The sequence below is a fragment of the Macaca mulatta genome, chromosome 1 (assembly GCF_049350105.2).
Source record: "Macaca mulatta isolate MMU2019108-1 chromosome 1, T2T-MMU8v2.0, whole genome shotgun sequence".
Lineage (NCBI taxonomy): Eukaryota > Metazoa > Chordata > Mammalia > Primates > Cercopithecidae > Macaca > Macaca mulatta.
In genome coordinates this window covers 193,990,570-194,008,001 of record NC_133406.1, presented here as the reverse complement: position 1 = coordinate 194,008,001, position 17,432 = coordinate 193,990,570, and the positions used below count along the sequence as shown (strand labels likewise).

The window sequence follows — 17,432 nt, the reverse complement described above, 5'->3', positions numbered from 1 at the left end:
AGGGAGCTAGGCAAGAAGGGGGTTGCAAGCAGGGGTCCATGCAGATGAGTCACAGGCTCAGCAACATCGCTATGGATGCGCACAGGGCACAAATGGCCTGGAGTGGAGACAGTCTCTGTGAAGGTAGCAATAGGGCTGGGGTTCAAAATGGCCCCAAATTACTTCATGTCCAAGAGCACCGACTTGAGTGCCTATGGAGCCTACGGCATCTTCTCCTCCCATAGCTCCTCCACCAGAAGGGCTGCAGGTAAGGCCCATTCAGAAGTCGGCAGTTGACAGGTCTGCGCCAGGCTGCTGGATGAGGTCACTTATTGCAAAAAACCTTATTATCTCTCATTGGCAAGCACCTGGCTCCCCATCTTAAAGGGAGGATTTGTCAGGCAGGCATTCAGACACTGCACAGATTGGGCAGAAACAGGTCAGATGGAAAGAAGAAGCAGGACACTGAGATGGGAAAGAGAAAAGGAGGAACAGTGAACCAGTGCCCAATCACAGTCCTGTTTCTAAGACACTCTAGTATGGGCCTTTCCCTGTTAAAGATAAATTACTTATAGAACATGTCATGCCCCTGATCCAGAGTGGAGCCTTAATACTCTTTGCCTGCAGTTAGAAATAATAAGATTTCTCTGAAGTCTCTGGGTCTAAATCCCCACCAGGGTGATTAAACCTTTACATCCTTCTAAAATAGAGGCACTCGAGTGCTGATGGGGTATACAACGTGAGAGACTTTTAGACCAACCTTCAATAAACACAGGCTCTCGGTTGTTGGTGTTGTTTTTTTTTTTTTCCTTCTTTTTTTTTTCTGAGAGCTTTTAAAATGGAAGCTGGCTCTTCGCCCATTGAGGGGAAAGGCCCACTCTCTTCTCAGAGGATCCGGCGGCATACGACCAGAGAAAGAGCAAGTCTGCTAGGAAGACTGGTTAGTGCCCAGGCAGGTCCATACACTGTTCTCAGAGGCAAGTACATGCCAGCCATCAGGAGAAAGCACACAGGACGGCACTTTCAACACCACAATCCAGACAGCACGGTTACGCAGCCAAGTGTCTGATAGCTCAATTTAGGCGCATTCTTCCATCCATTTTGGGGATCTGATGACAGCACATTTTTAATTATAGTTTAGAATGGGGAACAGATAAACACATGGATAAAAGAAATCCACAGAGGATCTCAAAATATAACCGTAGCCAAGAGCTTCAAACACAAGATATATCTGGGGACGGCAACACCCTATGAATTCAAAGAATTAAACATCTGGCTGGGCACCGTGGCTCACGCCTGTAATCCCAGCACTTTGGGAGGCCAATGCGGGCAGATCACTTGAGGTCAGAACTTCGAAACCATCCTGGCCAACATGGTGAAACCCTGTCTCTACTAAAAATACAAAAATTAGCCAGGCGTGGTGGCGGGTGCCTGTACAGTGCCAGCTACTTGGGAGGCTGAGGCAGGAGAATCGCTTGAACCTGGGATGCGGAGGTTGCAGTGAGCCAAGATCACGCCATTGCACCCCAGCCTGGGTGACAGAGCGAGATTCTGTCTCAAAAAAAAAAAAAATCAGCACCTCAACACCCACCCTCACCAAGGTAAATTAAAAGGAAAAAAGCTGCCCAAATGTATGACACAGTGGGAAATTCAGCAGAAATAAAACGCAGGGTCACTTATCTTCAGGAGCTCAGGGAGGGGGTGCTGGCCATCGGGGCAGCAGGCTGAGAAGGAGGAACCACTGTCTCTCTCTCTTGCCCTGACCTTGAGTGCAGTCCAGAGGCAACCCGTGTCTGCATCTATTTTCTCATCAGCACCGCAGGCCCAGTGCAGAGGAAACAGATTTGGATTTCGGCTCTTTCTCCTTCCCCTGTCCACACTCTGATGGAGGGCCCCAGGACAAGCAAAACAGCCGAAAGGCAGGCAGAGCAGAGGAGCAGCAAGAGGACTGGAGGCATTATAATTCACAGGGGACACTCAGGCACATGACTTTAATGAGAAAACCCTGTTAGCGACAATTTATACTTGGTCTTTACCACAGCAGGGCTGAGGGAGCCTCTTGTGCGAGAAGCATACCTCAGAGCACTGCCACACACGTAATATTAGATTTTATGGCTTCACACACACACAAAGATAGAGTACCTGGTATATTCTGCATGGATTTCAATGAAAGAGGGTACGCCAGAAGGGACAAATGGTTAAGACTTTCCTTGGAAACGGAACTTGGAGAGTTGTTTCTGAAACTAGGAAGGAAAAAATGTAGGAAGATGGGTGAAGTGAAAGAAACATGCTTAGTTTCCCTGGTTACAAAGGGGGAAGAGAGAGGTGTCATAATCTCACCAAAGCGTTGCTAGTTGCCCATGTGGAGCCTGGCCACACACTGTTTTCATCACAGAGTCCACTAGCAGGTTTGTGGGGCCTTAATTCACCAGGCACACACTCACGGGATAAATGCTGCCTCAGGGAGTGGGACCCCCCCACAGTAAAGCTGCACCTCGGCTCACCTGCTTCCCTTGGCCTAGGAATTCTTCTTGGTCACCAAAACCCAGCTCAATAGTCCCCACCCTTTTGCAGCTCCCTGATAACCCCAGATGAGTTAAGGTTTCTACAAAGACTTTGGAAGTCTGTTAGGCGTTATGCAAATGGAGGGTGTTACTGAGCAGAACTAGTAAGTTGGTGCTCCATCCTCTGCTCCCAAACACCCTGTGAGAAGCTCCATGAGGGCACTGATTTTATTTGGCCTTGAGTGCTCCCCTGTGTTCCTAAAGGCCGAGATTGTCCCCTGTTCACTTGTTTCTCCTACAGATCATGGCACAGTGTCAGACACATAGCAGCCATCAGAAATTGCACTGAAATGGAAATGATATGAAATGACGTGCATACTGTTAGGTGCGGGGTATGTCACACTGGCCCTTTAGGTACCAAGTGCACATCCTGAAAGAAACATGGGTACAACTTTGCCCTGCAGACAATGCAGAGTAAGGCTACTTAGTTCTATGAATCCAGTTCAGGAATTCTACTAATTCCTGGATAAACCCCCTTTCGAAAAAGGGTCTAGGACACAAGAGGTCCTTCACTTTCTTTTCTTTTTTTTTTTTTTTTTGAGATAGAATCTTGCTCTGTCATCCAGGCTGGAGTGCAGTGGCACGATTTTGACTTACTGCAACCTCCACTTCCTGGGTTCAAGCGATTCTCCTGCCTCAGCCTCCCGAGTAGCTGGGACTACAGGCGCATGCCACCATGGTGCCTGTCTAATTTTTTGTATTTTTTAGTAGAGATGGGGTTTCGCCATGTTGCCCAGGCTGGTCTTGAACTCCTGACCTCAGGTGATCCACCTGCCTTGGCCTCCCAAAGTGCTGGGATTACAGACATGAGCCACCGCACCCGGCCAGGTCCTTCACTTTCTAAACAGAAGCCTGGTTCTTGCTACAGGATTGAGCAATGTGTCCGTTATGATAGAGGAGGAAGTGGGCACTTCTCAGTTTTCAGGCAGATCCCAGCTGGTCTGGAGGCTCCCAGCACTTCCGCTGCCTTCAGCCCTTGCCTTCCTCTTGGGAATGGCTCAGCGGTCCACCACGTGTCTATTAGTGGAGGTGGAAGTGGAACTGAAGCAGCAGCAGGCTGCTTGCTGACAGGGAAGGCACACAGGCTTGGCATCAGGCGAGCAAGGCAGAAGCCCTGGTTCAGATATTACAACAGAACCAAGGCCAAGTTACTGTGCCTCTTAGAGTCTCAGTTTCCTCATCTATCGAATAGGTTTAAAAACACACCCACCCTGTCTATCTCACAGGTTGTTGTAAAGACCCAATGATGGCCAGGTGCGGTGGCTCACACCTGTAATCCCAGCACTTTGGGAGGCCGAGGTGGGCGGATCACCTGAGGTCCTGACCAGCCTGACCAACATGGAGAAACCCCGTCTCTACTAAAAGTATAAAATTAGCCAGGCATGGTGGTGTATGCCTGTAATCCCAGGTACTTGGGAGGCTGAGGCAGGAGAATCACTTGAACCCAGGAGGCGGAGGTTGAGGTGAACCGAGATCACGCCTTTGCACTCCAGCCTGGGCAACAAGAGCGAAACTCTGTCTCAAACAACAACAACGACGACAAAAATACCCAAAGATATACTTCATATGTTTCCAAAAACATATGCATATGCACAGGTATGTATGCATACATACGAACCCAATAGAGTAGAAAGACTAGACGGAAATACACAAAACTGCTAATACACACAGAATTTTAAAAAGCGCCAACTATGTGGATATTTTGTACACATTATCTCTAATTCTTATCATAATCTCAAAAGGTAAATATTTTTGCCATATTTCAGGTAAGGAAAGCTCAGAGCAGGCAGCTGGTAGATTAAATAACCTACCCAATGCTAAACATCTAGTTAGTGGTTTAACTGGGATTCAAACTCAATGCTGCTCTTTCAAGTCCAGACCATTTCGAATATATAATAGTTTTCTCTATGTGATGGGGTGATTTTTATTTTCTTCTTTATATTTGCAATATTCTCTTAACTTGTATACAGTGAAATTTATTTTTTACGCAATTCTTGTTTAACTCACGTTTTATTTTTAAATAAAGTACACCATAATCTTTCTCTAACACATATTGAATTTGGTATCTGATTTTAGTTTTTAAAAATGTGTCTGGATTTCTCTGTATTAAAATTCAACATTCAGTGATGAAAGAAACATTTTAGGAATAATGGTGCCTTGAAGATACTAATTTCACAATCATTCAAAACAACCAATGTTATTTTTTAAAAAATGCTACTTCTTAAAAGTAAATATTTTATAAAAACAAATGAAAAAATGTGCTGAACATTGGAGCCTGAGAGCTACAGCTCTCCTCCACTGCACGAACTGCAGCAAGCTGCTTAGCTTCTCTGAGGATCAGTTTCCTTGTATATGAAATGAGGTAAGCAGAAGGCCTGGGCTGTCCACGTCACAAGGCTGCTGTGAGGATCGAATATGAGACTAGAAGTGAAAGCGCCACTGACTTACTCTTCAGTAATACTCTATTTATTGGACACCTACTGATCATCTGCTGCTAGACAATGAGAGTACAAGAGAAGACCCAGTCTCTTCCCTGATGGGCGTTTAAATCTGCTGCTGACACTTAAAACAATTTCAACACAGTAGGACAAGTGCTGGGACAGGGAGGCACTAGGTGCTGTGGAGCAGGCGAGAGGAAGCTAACCCAGTTGGGTAACTAGAGGAAGAGACAGGTAAGCCTCAATACCTGAGGGATGAGTGGGCTGGTCAGGCTGGGGCCTGGGAGAGAGTGTCCCAGACCAAGGAAGGGCTGGTCAGGCTGAGGCCCTCCTGGAGGAGGGCCAGAGGGCCAGTGGGGGCCACTGGTGATCGCTCTGGCTGGCAGGGGCACAGAGCACATGGGAGGAGGGATGACATTAGCTCACGAGCAGTCTCATCGTCATCGATGACAATGTCTCCATTCCTAGGCATATGTTTATCTTGTTTTCTCCATTAAAATAGGAATGCATATTTCATTTCTTTTTTTTTTTTTTTTTTGAGACGGAGTCTCGCTCTGTCGCCCAGGCTGGTGTGCAGTGGCCAGATCTCAGCTCACTGCAAGCTCCGCCTCCCAGATTTACACCATTCTCCTGCCTCAGCCTCCCGAGTAGCCGGGACTACAGGCGCCCGCCACCGCGCCCGGCTAGTTTTTTGTATTTTTTAGTAGAGACGGGGTTTCACCGTGTTAGCCAGGATGGTCTCGATCTCCTGACCTCGTGATCCGCCTGTCTCGGCCTCCCAAAGTACAGGGATTACAGGCTTGAGCCACTGCGCCCGGCCATATTTCATTTCTTTGTAAAACCTGTTAGTGAACAAGCACTGATGGAACTGAAAGGATGTTAAGTGTTAAGGATACAGATCCAAGAATCATCCTGGTTCCTGCAGGGGAGAGGTACAGAGAACTCACAGAGCAGATGAGGAGGGGTTGGGGAGGCTTCCTAGAAGGACTACTACAGCACAGACATTCCTGACATGCAAGTACCCATCCATGGTTCTGCCCCAGAAGGTGACCTCGAGGCCCACCTTCTGAAAGAACTGTGTTACTTCTCCACAGTCTTATGAGCCACACTGTCCCCAAAGGAATCAGATCTGTACTCCAAATTTTGAAGAGCCTGCAGAGAACTCATCAGCTTTCATATCTGTGCGTGAAACCAGAGACGATCCTCTCCCCACTAAGAATCCGACTTTGCTGGCTAGCTCAGCTCTGCAAACTTAGCTCACACTCCTCTCCCAAGCACTTCAGAATTCTTTTCAAGGTCTCCCCAACCTTTAAGAGCGATTTCCCTCAGCCAAAAGAGCTTAGAAGAAATAGTGGTGAGAGCAAGCAGAGGAGTGTAATTACCGACCCTTCTCGGGCATCAGCTAGCTGAGCATTCCACAACAAATGGAGAATGCAGAAAATGATCAGGAACTGAGGGACGCTGAAAGGAAGTGTCATGGGCACTCTAAGGAAGTGGCCAAGACCAAGAAATGTGAAACAGAGGAGGCAATGAGGGGGTGCCTGGGGAGACTGACCCCAGAACACTTACATCTTTGAAGTAGCAGCCGGAGCAGTATTAGAGTCCACATGACTACTCCTAGTAGTGACATTACTCACACACGCACACGCTGCTTTACTGTAGGCCAGGCAGCATTCTTTTTATTTTTTCTCTTTTTTTTTTAAAAATTATTATTATACTTTAAGTTCTAGGGTACACGTGCATAACGTGTAGGTTACATATGTATGCTTGTGCCATGTTGGTGTGCTGCACCCATCAACTCGTCAGCACCCATCAACTTCACCAATGCTACACTTTACATATACTAACGTATTTAATTACCACAACTTTATGAGCTAAGTGTCCAGATTTTACAGATGAAGAAACTGAAGTACAAAGAGATTAAATGATTTGTTCAAGGTTGCATACATTGTAAGTGGCAGAGCTGAGATCTAAATCTAGTCTGGCTCAGAATTCAAGCTTTTAACCATTACACTGTATTTAAATCTTAATGCTGAAAGGCAGAAGGGGGTAGCTAGTAAAAGTAGCCAGGCACCAATGAGAATGCTTTTGTTTATAAACCTTAGCACAGAGCTTCCCTGCTGATGTGCTGTGAATGAGATGTTGATCCCCTCATCAGGCCTCCAGTCACTCGCTGTTACTCAGGTGTACAGCATGTGCTATGATGTGAAAAGGTTGGGCAGCACTGCCCCAGCTTCCAGAAATATGAAGGCATTATTACCACATTATTATCATCCTATTCATCGAAAACCTCATTCATCAGAAGTTTCTTCTTCCTGTTCTGAGCTTGCCTTGTATTTTGTGTTTTGTCATCTTATGAAAGATGAGTTACCAACCAAAGTCCACCCACATTATTTCATGGCAGTTCTGGTGTCAGGTACAGGCTACGTTCTTCTGCCTGACCCATTAGTGGGAAGATTGCTTTTGTGGCATCATTATTATGCGGGGACAAGGAGAGGGTACACTCAAACACTAGTCAGATTTAACACATGATGGATGAAAGGAGTCACTTGTAAAGTCAGCTCAATCAAAGGACAGTCTGTTCACGGTGATACTGCAAGGGGCTAAGGTATTCTTCCCCAAGAGTCTGGTGTGAGGGGAGGCTGGGCCGCAGCATGCAGGTGGCAGCGTCTCGCTCCGCTGCAATGAAACTGGCAGGTGAGGCCTGCTAGGGTGCCAGCAAGGAATCCCCCACAGGCCTCAGACAGGACTGGGGGCCTGAGAATCCCAGAGACAAAAGGTCACAACTCTAGTCCATCTTCTCCCTCTGTTCTGATTCTGGGATCACAAGCAGCCTTCAGAGCTGTCACTGCATCTCCTGGTGGAAGGAACAGCAAGAGGAAGGACATGGAAGGGGAGAAGGAAGTGTGTGCTGAAGAAACAGCAAGCAGGAGGAAAGGGCTGGATGCAAGTGGGGAGCAGCGTGTAAAAAGCTGACGAAGGTGGGCTGCGCTCAGGCCCCCAGGCACAAACACAGCCCACGAGGCTCTCCAACCCCCAGCCCCTGTCTACCTTCCAGCCTCAGCACCCAACACAGCCATTGTTTCACGGAAAAATGAAACTAGCGGCTAGTTCCGCTTGCAATTCAAGGGATCCCACACGTGCTTTTCCTTGAGTCAAGTGCTGTACTTTGGTTTGCCGCAGAAGTGCTTTATGAATATTTCAATTTTGTTACACAGAATATTAAAGAGATCTGTACTCAGGGTTGGAATTCAATAAAACTGATAATTTTTGCTACTTCATCAAGGACATTCTTGTGTGAAAATGGCATTTAAAAAAAGCCAGGTGCGGTGGCTCATGCCTGTAATCCCAGCACTTTGGGAGGCTGAGGTGGGCATACCACCTGAGGTCAGGAGTTCGAGACCAGCCTGGCCAACATGGCAAAACTCTGTCTCTATTAAAAATACAAAAATTAGCCGGGTGTGGTGGCAGGTGTCTCTAATCTCAGTTACTCAGGAGGCTGAGGCAGGAGAATCACTTGAACCTGGGAGGCGGAGGTTGCAGTGAGCCGAAGTCGTGCTGCTGCCCTCCAGCCTGGGCCACAAAGTGAGACTCCATCTCAAAACAGAAACAAGAACAAAAAACTGGGAGTACAGAGCAGTGGAGAATACAATGGCTACTAGCACAGTTCAGCATCACCACCTGGACCAAGGCACCAATAGTATTACCCATTGTTGCTCTGCAACAACAGAGAACATCTTAGTACTATTACAAAAATCATTTTGACTGCACAGATTCCTGGAAGAGTTTTGGGGACCCCCCCATGGTCTGCAGTGTATGCTGCGAACCACTGGCCTAGGTGATGGGGAGGGACTGGGTGTGACTGGAGCTGTGCCTGGGGGCCACGGAATTGACTGTGATGCGAAGAACAAACTGGAGGCTAGAGAGTGAGGGCTGAAAGAGGCGGCTGTAACAGCCCTGGGCAGGGCGACAAAGGCCTACGATGGAGACAGGGAGAGCAGGGAGAGCAAGGAAGAGGAGGTGAGGTGTGTAACAGAGTGAGGGAATGAAACCATTGAGGCAGAACTGATCCTAGTCCTACCAAATGACTGAAGAAGGTGAAGGGAGCAAAGACCATGGCTCTTCTTGAAGGAAGGGACAGTGTCTAATTCCTCTCCATCCCCACTGCCTAGTATGCAGTCAGGAAGAGGCGGGCCTCATATACTTATGATTACATGTTTATTAACCAAAGTCAGGTCACCATAAGAACAGCAGGACCATCAAAGAGGGGGAGAATTCAGGAAGCGGAGCTGGCTGGGAATGGGGAGCAGGGAAAGACAATGGCACCACTGGGGAGCTTCAGATGAAGAGGGGTGACATAGCCACCAGGGACTACGAAACTCACTGATCAGGCTAAAACCACTCTCACTCAGCCCTCGTCTGACCCAAATCTGCAAGTGAGGCATTATTCACAATCTCCCAGGCATGACAAACCTCCGGTGACAGTGTAACACAGAACACTTCAAAATGTCATCATATATATCACATATACGTTTAAAAAAAAACCTGAAAAGATACATCTCAAATTATTATTATTTTTTGAGCTAGGGTCTCGCTGTCACTCAGGCTGGAGTGCAGTGGCACCATCTCGGCTCACTGCAGCCTCCGCCTCCCGGGTTCAAACAATCCTCTTGCCTCAGCCTCCCAAGTAGCTGGGACTACAGGCATGTACCACCATGCTTGGCCAATTTTTGAATTCTTCATAGAGACAGTCTTGCTATGTTGCCCAGGCTGGCCAAATTATTAGCAATGGTTATTCGGGGAGGGACAGTGTCTAATTCCTCTCTATCCCCACTGCTTAGTATGGAGCCAGGCAGAGCGGAGCTTCATATACTTCATATACTGTGTTTTAGCTTGTTTTGTTATGAAGTAGTTTTAATTTCATAATTAAATAGATCTGGCCAGGTGCAGTGGCTCACACCTGTAATCCCAGCACTTTGAGAGGCCGAGGCAGGCAGATCACTTGAGGTCAGGAGTTTAAGGCCAGCCTGGCTAACATGGTGAAACCCCACCTCTACTAAAAACAAAAATTAGCTGGATGTGGTGGTGCACGCCTGTAATCCCAGCTACTCAAGAAGCTGAGGCAGGAGAATCGCTTGAACCCGGGAGGCAGAGGTTGCCATGGGCCGAGATTGCACCACTGCACTCCGGCCTGGGTGACAGAGGGAGGCTGTCACAGAAAAAAAAAAAAAAAAAAGTAAATAAATATGTTTTAGTTATATGTTTTCCTTATGACCCCTGCCATGTCATTCTGTAGAAATGTGTTCCTCCTACTAAGCGTTATCTGAGTTGTACCAGGGCAGCTCCGCTAATCCTAGCTAACCAACTAAGTGCTGAAAACCACGATCTGCTAGACGGTCTCTTACCTGCCCCTTCCTCTGGATGTATCAGATCATTTCAATTTGAAGTAATCTAAGGAGAACTGAAATGTACACCCAATCTTACCTATAGGTTTTTCCAACTTTTGGGAAGATACTGTCTGTAAACTTGAAATCCCAAATGAAATAAAGCCCCTGTCAGGGAGTTGGTGTCTTCCAGCTACACGAAGCGTCTCAATGGCCTTTGTACGTAGCTGGCAATCTTCGGTTCTCCACTGGCCTCTGACATGGAAACCTTGAAAAAGCAGAAATAGAAAGGAAATAAAAATGCTGACTTCTTTAAAAGGACCAGAAAAGAGAAAGATCAATCTGAACATGCCCCAAACCTATGAGTTACCCCACTAAGTAGATATACACACGGCAATCACAGATTTCTCATCTTTAAAATCAGACATTTGAATTAAATTTTTTATAGAGATAGAGTCTTGTTATGTTGCCCAGGCTGGCCAGATTATCAACAATGATTATTTGGGAGGGGGCAGCGTCTAATTCCTCTCTATCCCTACTACCATTAAGCATTGGAAGATTTAACAAAGGGCTGAGTGAAATTTTTCAGATTCTGTTTCCATTATGGGATTCCAGACCCAAAAAGATGTAACTGGACCTGGGTGATAGAAAGAGACACCTCTGCTCTGAGGAGTCTCAGGCAAAAGGCAAAAGTTGACAGGCCGGGCATGGTGGCTCATGCCTGTAATCCCAGCACTTTGGGAGGCTGAGGCAGATGGATTGACTGAGCTCAGAAGTTCGAGACCAGCCTGGGCAACATGGTGAAACCCATCCCTACAAAAATACTAAAATTAGCCAGGCGTGGTGGCACGCACCTGTAGCTGCTTGGGAGGCTGAGGCAGGAGGATTGCTTGAGCCCAGGAGGTTGAGGCTACAATAAGCCAAGATCATGCCACTGCACTCCAGCCAGGGTGACAGAGTGAGGCACTCCTCTGCTATCCACATTTTTAGAGAAAAATGTGGCCAAGTCCAAGTCTCACAGGCAAGAGGTAACAGAGCCCGAAAGATAAAGTAGACGCTGAGAGCAGCAAGTGGCATGAATGGGAACAAGGTTTTGTGTTGAATACATAATTATTGCTAGTTTTCAATCTGATGACTTCATTTTCTCTGTGTTCACTGTTATTTTAATATCATGGCTCTAGCTATCACAAGTCAAAGTTGCTTTGTCAACTTCCCTATGAAATAAATATGCATTTCCCCTTTTCTCAGTGGGAAAGCCCTGAAAACGCAACTTAACTCTGAATTCTGAGCCTTTATGCCAAAATTTCTAAAAAGGCTTTCTAACCGGAAGTTGGGTGTGTTTCACCATGACCTCAACCACATGTCCCAAGCAGGACTTGTGTCTAACCCCCACCCACTGCCTCCTTCCTCCGATTTCTCTTCTTCCCTATCAGATCATGTCACCCTGCCAGTTACTCCTCAAAGGCAAGCACATATCTTTTTCATCTTTGCATTACCAGCATCTAACGTAGTATCTGGCAAAAATGGGCTCTAGTGAATCTGAATGAATTACTTCATACACAAAATATCTCTTTACTGTCCAGTAAAGATGTTAGCACAGTGGATAGTCCTTCCTACTATGCTCTTCATTCCCAAACAAAACTGAAACCCAGTGAAACTATTTCCAGGGCCTAAGGAAACTCAGGGTATGCTCTCTCTCTTCATTTCTACTACCACACTTCCAGGGACAGCCTTGAACACCTTTCAGTGACAGGATCTGGCTCTATTAGCCAGGCTGGAGTGCAGTGGCATGATCTTGGCTCACTGCAGCCTCCACCTGCCAGGCTCAAGTGATCCTCCCACCTCAGTCTCCCAAGTAGCTGAGACTACAGGCACGAGCCACCACGCCTGTCTAATTTTTGTATTTTTTTGTAGATACAGGGTCTCCCCATGCTGCCCAGGCTGGTCTTGAGGTCCTGAGCTCAAGTGATTTGCCTTTCTCAGCCTCCCAAAGTGCTAGGATTATGGGCATGAGCCACCACACCTGGCCTTGAGCTTTCATTCTGTCTTTAGTCTTGTCATAGGTTTAGATCCCCACCTGGTCCCTTCTTGTTACCTATGGTAGGAGTTGGCAATTTTTTTTCTGCAAAGTGCCAAATGGTAAATATTTTAAGCTTTGTGTGTCACATGGTCTTTGTTATGACTCAATTTTGCATTTGTAGAGAGAAAGCAGCAGACAATATATAAATGAATGATTGTAGCTATATGTCAATAAAACTTTATTTTTGGACACTGAAATTTAAATTTCATATGATTTTCATGTGTCATAAAATATTGACCTTTTCTTGATTTCTCCCCAACCATGTCAAAATGTAAAAAGTACTCTTAGTTTGCATCCACACAAAAACAGGCGGTGAGTCAAATATGGCCTGTGGGCCATAGTTTGCGAACCCTTGGCCTACAGTAGAAAAAAAAACCCTCAGAATTCCTTACGGACTTCGTGTATTTCGCCACATGGAGCCACCTTAGGCTGGGGAAGTAGAAAGCGCAGGGCTTTTGGGCATTAGGTGCTAGGTTCCAGTTCTGGCCCTACCACCTACCATCCCGGTAGCCTTGCACATAAAATTCAACCTCTGTGAGCTTTACTACCATCATCTATAAAATGGGGGAAATAACGCCTACAACACAGAGTTGTCATGGCAATTAAGTGAGCTAATATATATAGAGCTCATGGCACCAGTATCTGGCATACAGTAGGCACTCAATAGTAACTCTTATTCCAGCTTCTGACATGGCTTCCCCAGATCAACTGCGGCTCTGGAAAGCAACCCAGCCACTCTGTGAACCACAATTGGCTGCAGGAGGGAATAAATTGACAGCAAATACAAAGGCAGAGAGAGAATTTGGAGGTTTTCAGATACATGCCACAGGATTCTAAGTGCCTGGTTAGCCCTAATTCCTTCTGGCACCATGTAAAATTTCTCTAGTCCCTTTTTCCTCCTCAAAAATTACTTCTCACAGTCCTTAAAGATTCTTGGCGTTCTTTACCAACTACCCAGATGGACCCTGCAGCCCTCTCCTCATTCCTGTACCTTCTGCTGGTATAGGGCTGCAGTGGGGAAGGGTGACCATGGTCAGACCAAACCTACACGGATTGATCGGCCTTCAGCTGGGTCTTAAGTAGGCTGGGCCTGGTGAGGCACCCAATTCTCTCTCAATTGTTCATGAATTTCTTGCTGTACTGGGAATTAAATTTCTTCAGCGCTTAAGAACTAGACTTTCGCCGGGCGCGGTGGCTCAAGCCTGTAATCCCAGCACTTTGGGAGGCCAAGACGGGTGGATCACGAGGTCAGGAGATCGAGACCATCCTGGCTAACACGGTGAAACCCCGTCTCTACTAAAAAATACAAAAAACTAGCCGGGCGAGGTGGCGGGCGCCTGTAGTCCCAGCTACTCGGGAGGCTGAGGCAGGAGAATGGCGTAAACTCGGGAGGCGGAGCTTGCAGTGAGCTGAGATCCGCCACTGCACTCCATCCAGCCTGGGCGACAGAGCAAGACTCCGTCTCAGAAAAACAAAAAACAAAACAAAGAACTAGACTTTCTACAAAAGTTTTAGAGCCAAAAAAAAAAAAAAAAAATCACCCTGTATACCAACAAAAGATCCATCACATTACTTTCAAGTAAGAAAACATCAGTGAGGCACAGGTAAGGCTAAGATTTATGGTATCTCTACCCTTGGTCGAAAAAGCCAGATTTATGGTATCTCTACCCTTGGTTGAAAAAGCCAGATCTCAGCAAGAAGTTTTCCTTGCTCTAAAACTTCTAATGGGTGTCCACTGCCCCTGGAGTAACCAAGCTTCTGTGCTGTCACTCAGGGCCTCCATCATCTTGTCCCAGACCAACCCTCTATGGGAGTCTTAATCTGCAGTCTAGTCAAAAGGGACTGAATTTCCACCTGATCGCTCTAACCAATTCCCAGCTTCCCACACGTGTGCATAATTAAATCACCTGTAACATTTTATTACATGTCTTCCCCTAGACTGTGAGCTAGGGACAGGGTACAGACTATGTCTCCTTTATCTCTGGGTCCCCTACACCTAGCAGAGGCTCTGACATGGGGCAACCACTTCATAATTGTTAATGAATGGATGGAAACAGCTGAAGTTATTCTTCCCTTAAGCTGTTTTAGCTGGACTCTTATTAGAAGACCGAGTACAGTCTGGGTCACTGCCACAAAGCAGAAAAACCGAAGAGAAAGAAAAGAGGCATGACCAATGTGATCCAAGCAATGGAAAATAGGTTTTAAGAGTGAGGTTAAAGAGACCAAGGCTGTTTAGCCAGGAGAAGAGAAGATGAGGCCTAACTGGATTCTGACTTTAAGTACAGAAAAGGTTATCATGAGAAAATCTTGATCTCATCCTCCCTTTATAATCAGAAGAAACTTTTCCATATTTATGGAAAATGGAACAAGAAGAAATGACTTAAGGCCCGAAGGGTTTAAGCTGGACAGAAAGAAGAACCAAATTAGGCACCACTTTTCCAGAGATACTGTTATTGTACTTTTGGCAAGTGAATTGGAGGAGTCTTGCTTGGCACTTTTGTTGAAGGCTGTGCAAAAAGGAATACATATGCTGCTCTGTTCCTGTTTACTGTGGAGAGAGGTGGGTGAAAACACAAGTCAGGTAAGATTTTCTAAAGAGGCACTGATTTTTATTGACCCATTTCCTACAGGCACTTTCTGCCAGGTTATGCATTGCAACCATGTGCTGGAACAATCTAGTATCTCAAAGGTTCCTGATAGGGCAATGGAAAGAAAGAGAAGGTAACAATGCCGGGGAAGGGAAGATGGCCCTAATAAATACACTTTCTATAAAAACAGTACCAAACTGGGCATTCATATATTTGTTAATATTGTTACAATTAAAGCTCACATTCATTGAGCACCTACTATGTGCCAGGCACTGTGCTGTCTTATCTCAATTCTCTTAACAACCCCATGAGGTAAGTAATATTTGTATTCTCATTTTACCGATGAAGAAACAGAAACTCAGGCAGATTAAATAACTTGCCCAAGTCACACAGGTAGCAAGTGGCAGAGCCAGGACTCAAACTCAGGTGGTCTGACTCTAGAGTCCATAAACCTAACTACTGTCTCCCTGTAAGGATGAGACGCTGGAATATAAACTTTAGTCTCTCTGAATCCTGTTCATATTCTCAGCTCTTCCTCATATAGTCCCAAGTCAGGACATTAGCAAGAGTTGAGGCCTCAGAAGTGAACCGAAATACTCCTTTGATTATCAGCATCTATAAAATGGGGGCACTAACACCCACATCACAGAGTTGTCATGGGAATGAAGTGAGCTAATGTATACAGAGCTCATGGCACCAGTGCCTGGCATACAGTAGGCACTCAATAACTAGGAACTGTTATTCCAGCTTCTGACACGGCTTCCCCAGATCAACTGTGGCTCTGGAAAGCAACCCAACCACTCTGTGAACCACAACTGGCTGCAGGAGGGAATAATCTGACAGCAAAAACAAAGGAAAGAAACAGACTGAGGAGTCTCAGATGAAAATGAGCACATGCAGGACTTGAACGCCAGCCTCTGGACTCCAAGTTAGTGCTCTTTCCTACTTACAGACTCTTGCTGAATTTGAGGGTGAGAAAATGAAGAGATAGGATGTGCCAAATGGGCTGCCTCCCGCAACAGACCCTTTTGTAATGAACTGTCAATCTCCCATCAGAACCCATGCCTGAAATACCAGGGTCCTGCAGCCTCTGTAAACTGGTTCGAAGATTCTACTAGCTAAGGATGGCAATGCACTGATTTATGGCATTGTGGGTGCTGCCAAAATGCTCACCTATTAAACCTATCAAGCAGACCTAGTCCATGCAGCTTCCAAACTAGGCCAGTGATTCACCGTTTTAAGCCTCTTCACTGATGTCCCCATTCTGGGACCATCTTTGCTCCAGTCTAACCTCCGTCCGGCTGCCAGAGAAAACAGAGCGCCAGTCAGGGCATTTGGAGTCTCGCAGCATAAGGAAGATAACATGGGCCTTTGAACTCAGCACTGCTAGTTTTGAACCAAGCTGTGCCCTTACCAACTATCTAACCTTGGGGAAGTCACTTTAATCTTTCTGAGGTCTGGTTTCTTCATCTTTAGATTGGAGATAAATAGGCCTATATTACAGAATTAAATATAGTATGTAAAGCATCCAGCATACTGCAAGCCACAAAGCAAAGGAGACACTTGATAAATGCCAGTGCTCTGCTCCCTACTCTGCTCTCTACATTTTAGCCAAAACCTGCCACTTCGGCTTATTTCTTCTTCTCACTAACTCCTCTCCCTTCCCACAACACACACACACACACACACCCCCTTACACCTGTGCATTTCTGCCTCTCAACCATTGCTCAAGCTGTTCCTTCTCCCAGGAATAAACTCCCTCCAAGGCCCAGCATAAATTCTCCACCTTCAGGAATCCTCTGATCATGCTGGGATTGATTTCTCCTTCTCCCAGACTCCCACTTTGTTTACATTCCTTACTACATTTACCATAGTCAGTCTGATTTCAGTTATTTATGTACTTATCTATCTTCCAAACTACACTGGAGGGAGAAGGTTCTGAGAAGACAATTATTTATAGGAGGGCAGGAAATGTGTTGTTTTCCTCTGTGTGTATTTCTCAATACCAGGGTCTTGTACATAGCAAGAGCTCAATATGTGCTTATTGAATTGAATCTTTCCATCCTATACTGGGAATCTTTACAGAAAGATCCTGGACTGAGTTCATTCTAAAACTGCATTTACTGCCTGACTTGATAAATAGGGAATTTTTGAAGTACATGAATATTCCTAAAGTAAGATCCACTAATACTCATGTGGGCTTGTTTCATTCCTTCATCCATTCTTCCAATACACTCTGGACTCTTCTTGGGATCTCTCTCCAACACACAAGGAGACATTGCTGGGACAACATTTCTCACTCACGGAGATCTGGGAGCAAGCTCTTGGAGAACTGCTCCACCCCGCTGCGTAGGAGGTGACTGTCATTAAAACCATACTAAAACCCAGAGTTGTGGAAT

The 17,432-nt window shown here is 46.0% G+C and overlaps 1 protein-coding gene across 23 annotated transcripts in view; it reads right to left on the bottom strand.

The window, feature by feature from the left end:
- Positions 1-17,432, bottom strand: part of MKNK1 (MAPK interacting serine/threonine kinase 1) — a 51,877-nt gene that overhangs the window by 25,841 nt on the left and 8,604 nt on the right. For 13 of the 23 annotated variants that reach the window (XM_077958206.1, XM_077958205.1, XM_077958211.1 and 10 more), the window contains exon 2: positions 10,466-10,633. Coding sequence is in view for 7 of the 23 variants with exons in the window: in XM_077958225.1 (XP_077814351.1) it covers positions 2,122-2,137 (16 nt within the window). In the remaining 16 variants the exon portion in view is untranslated. Of the gene's footprint in view, positions 1-739; positions 1,089-2,121; positions 2,223-10,465; positions 10,634-17,432 lie in introns of all 23 variants that reach the window. The other 10 variants (XM_077958225.1, XM_077958204.1, XM_028834149.2 and 7 more) reach the window with 2 other exon arrangements.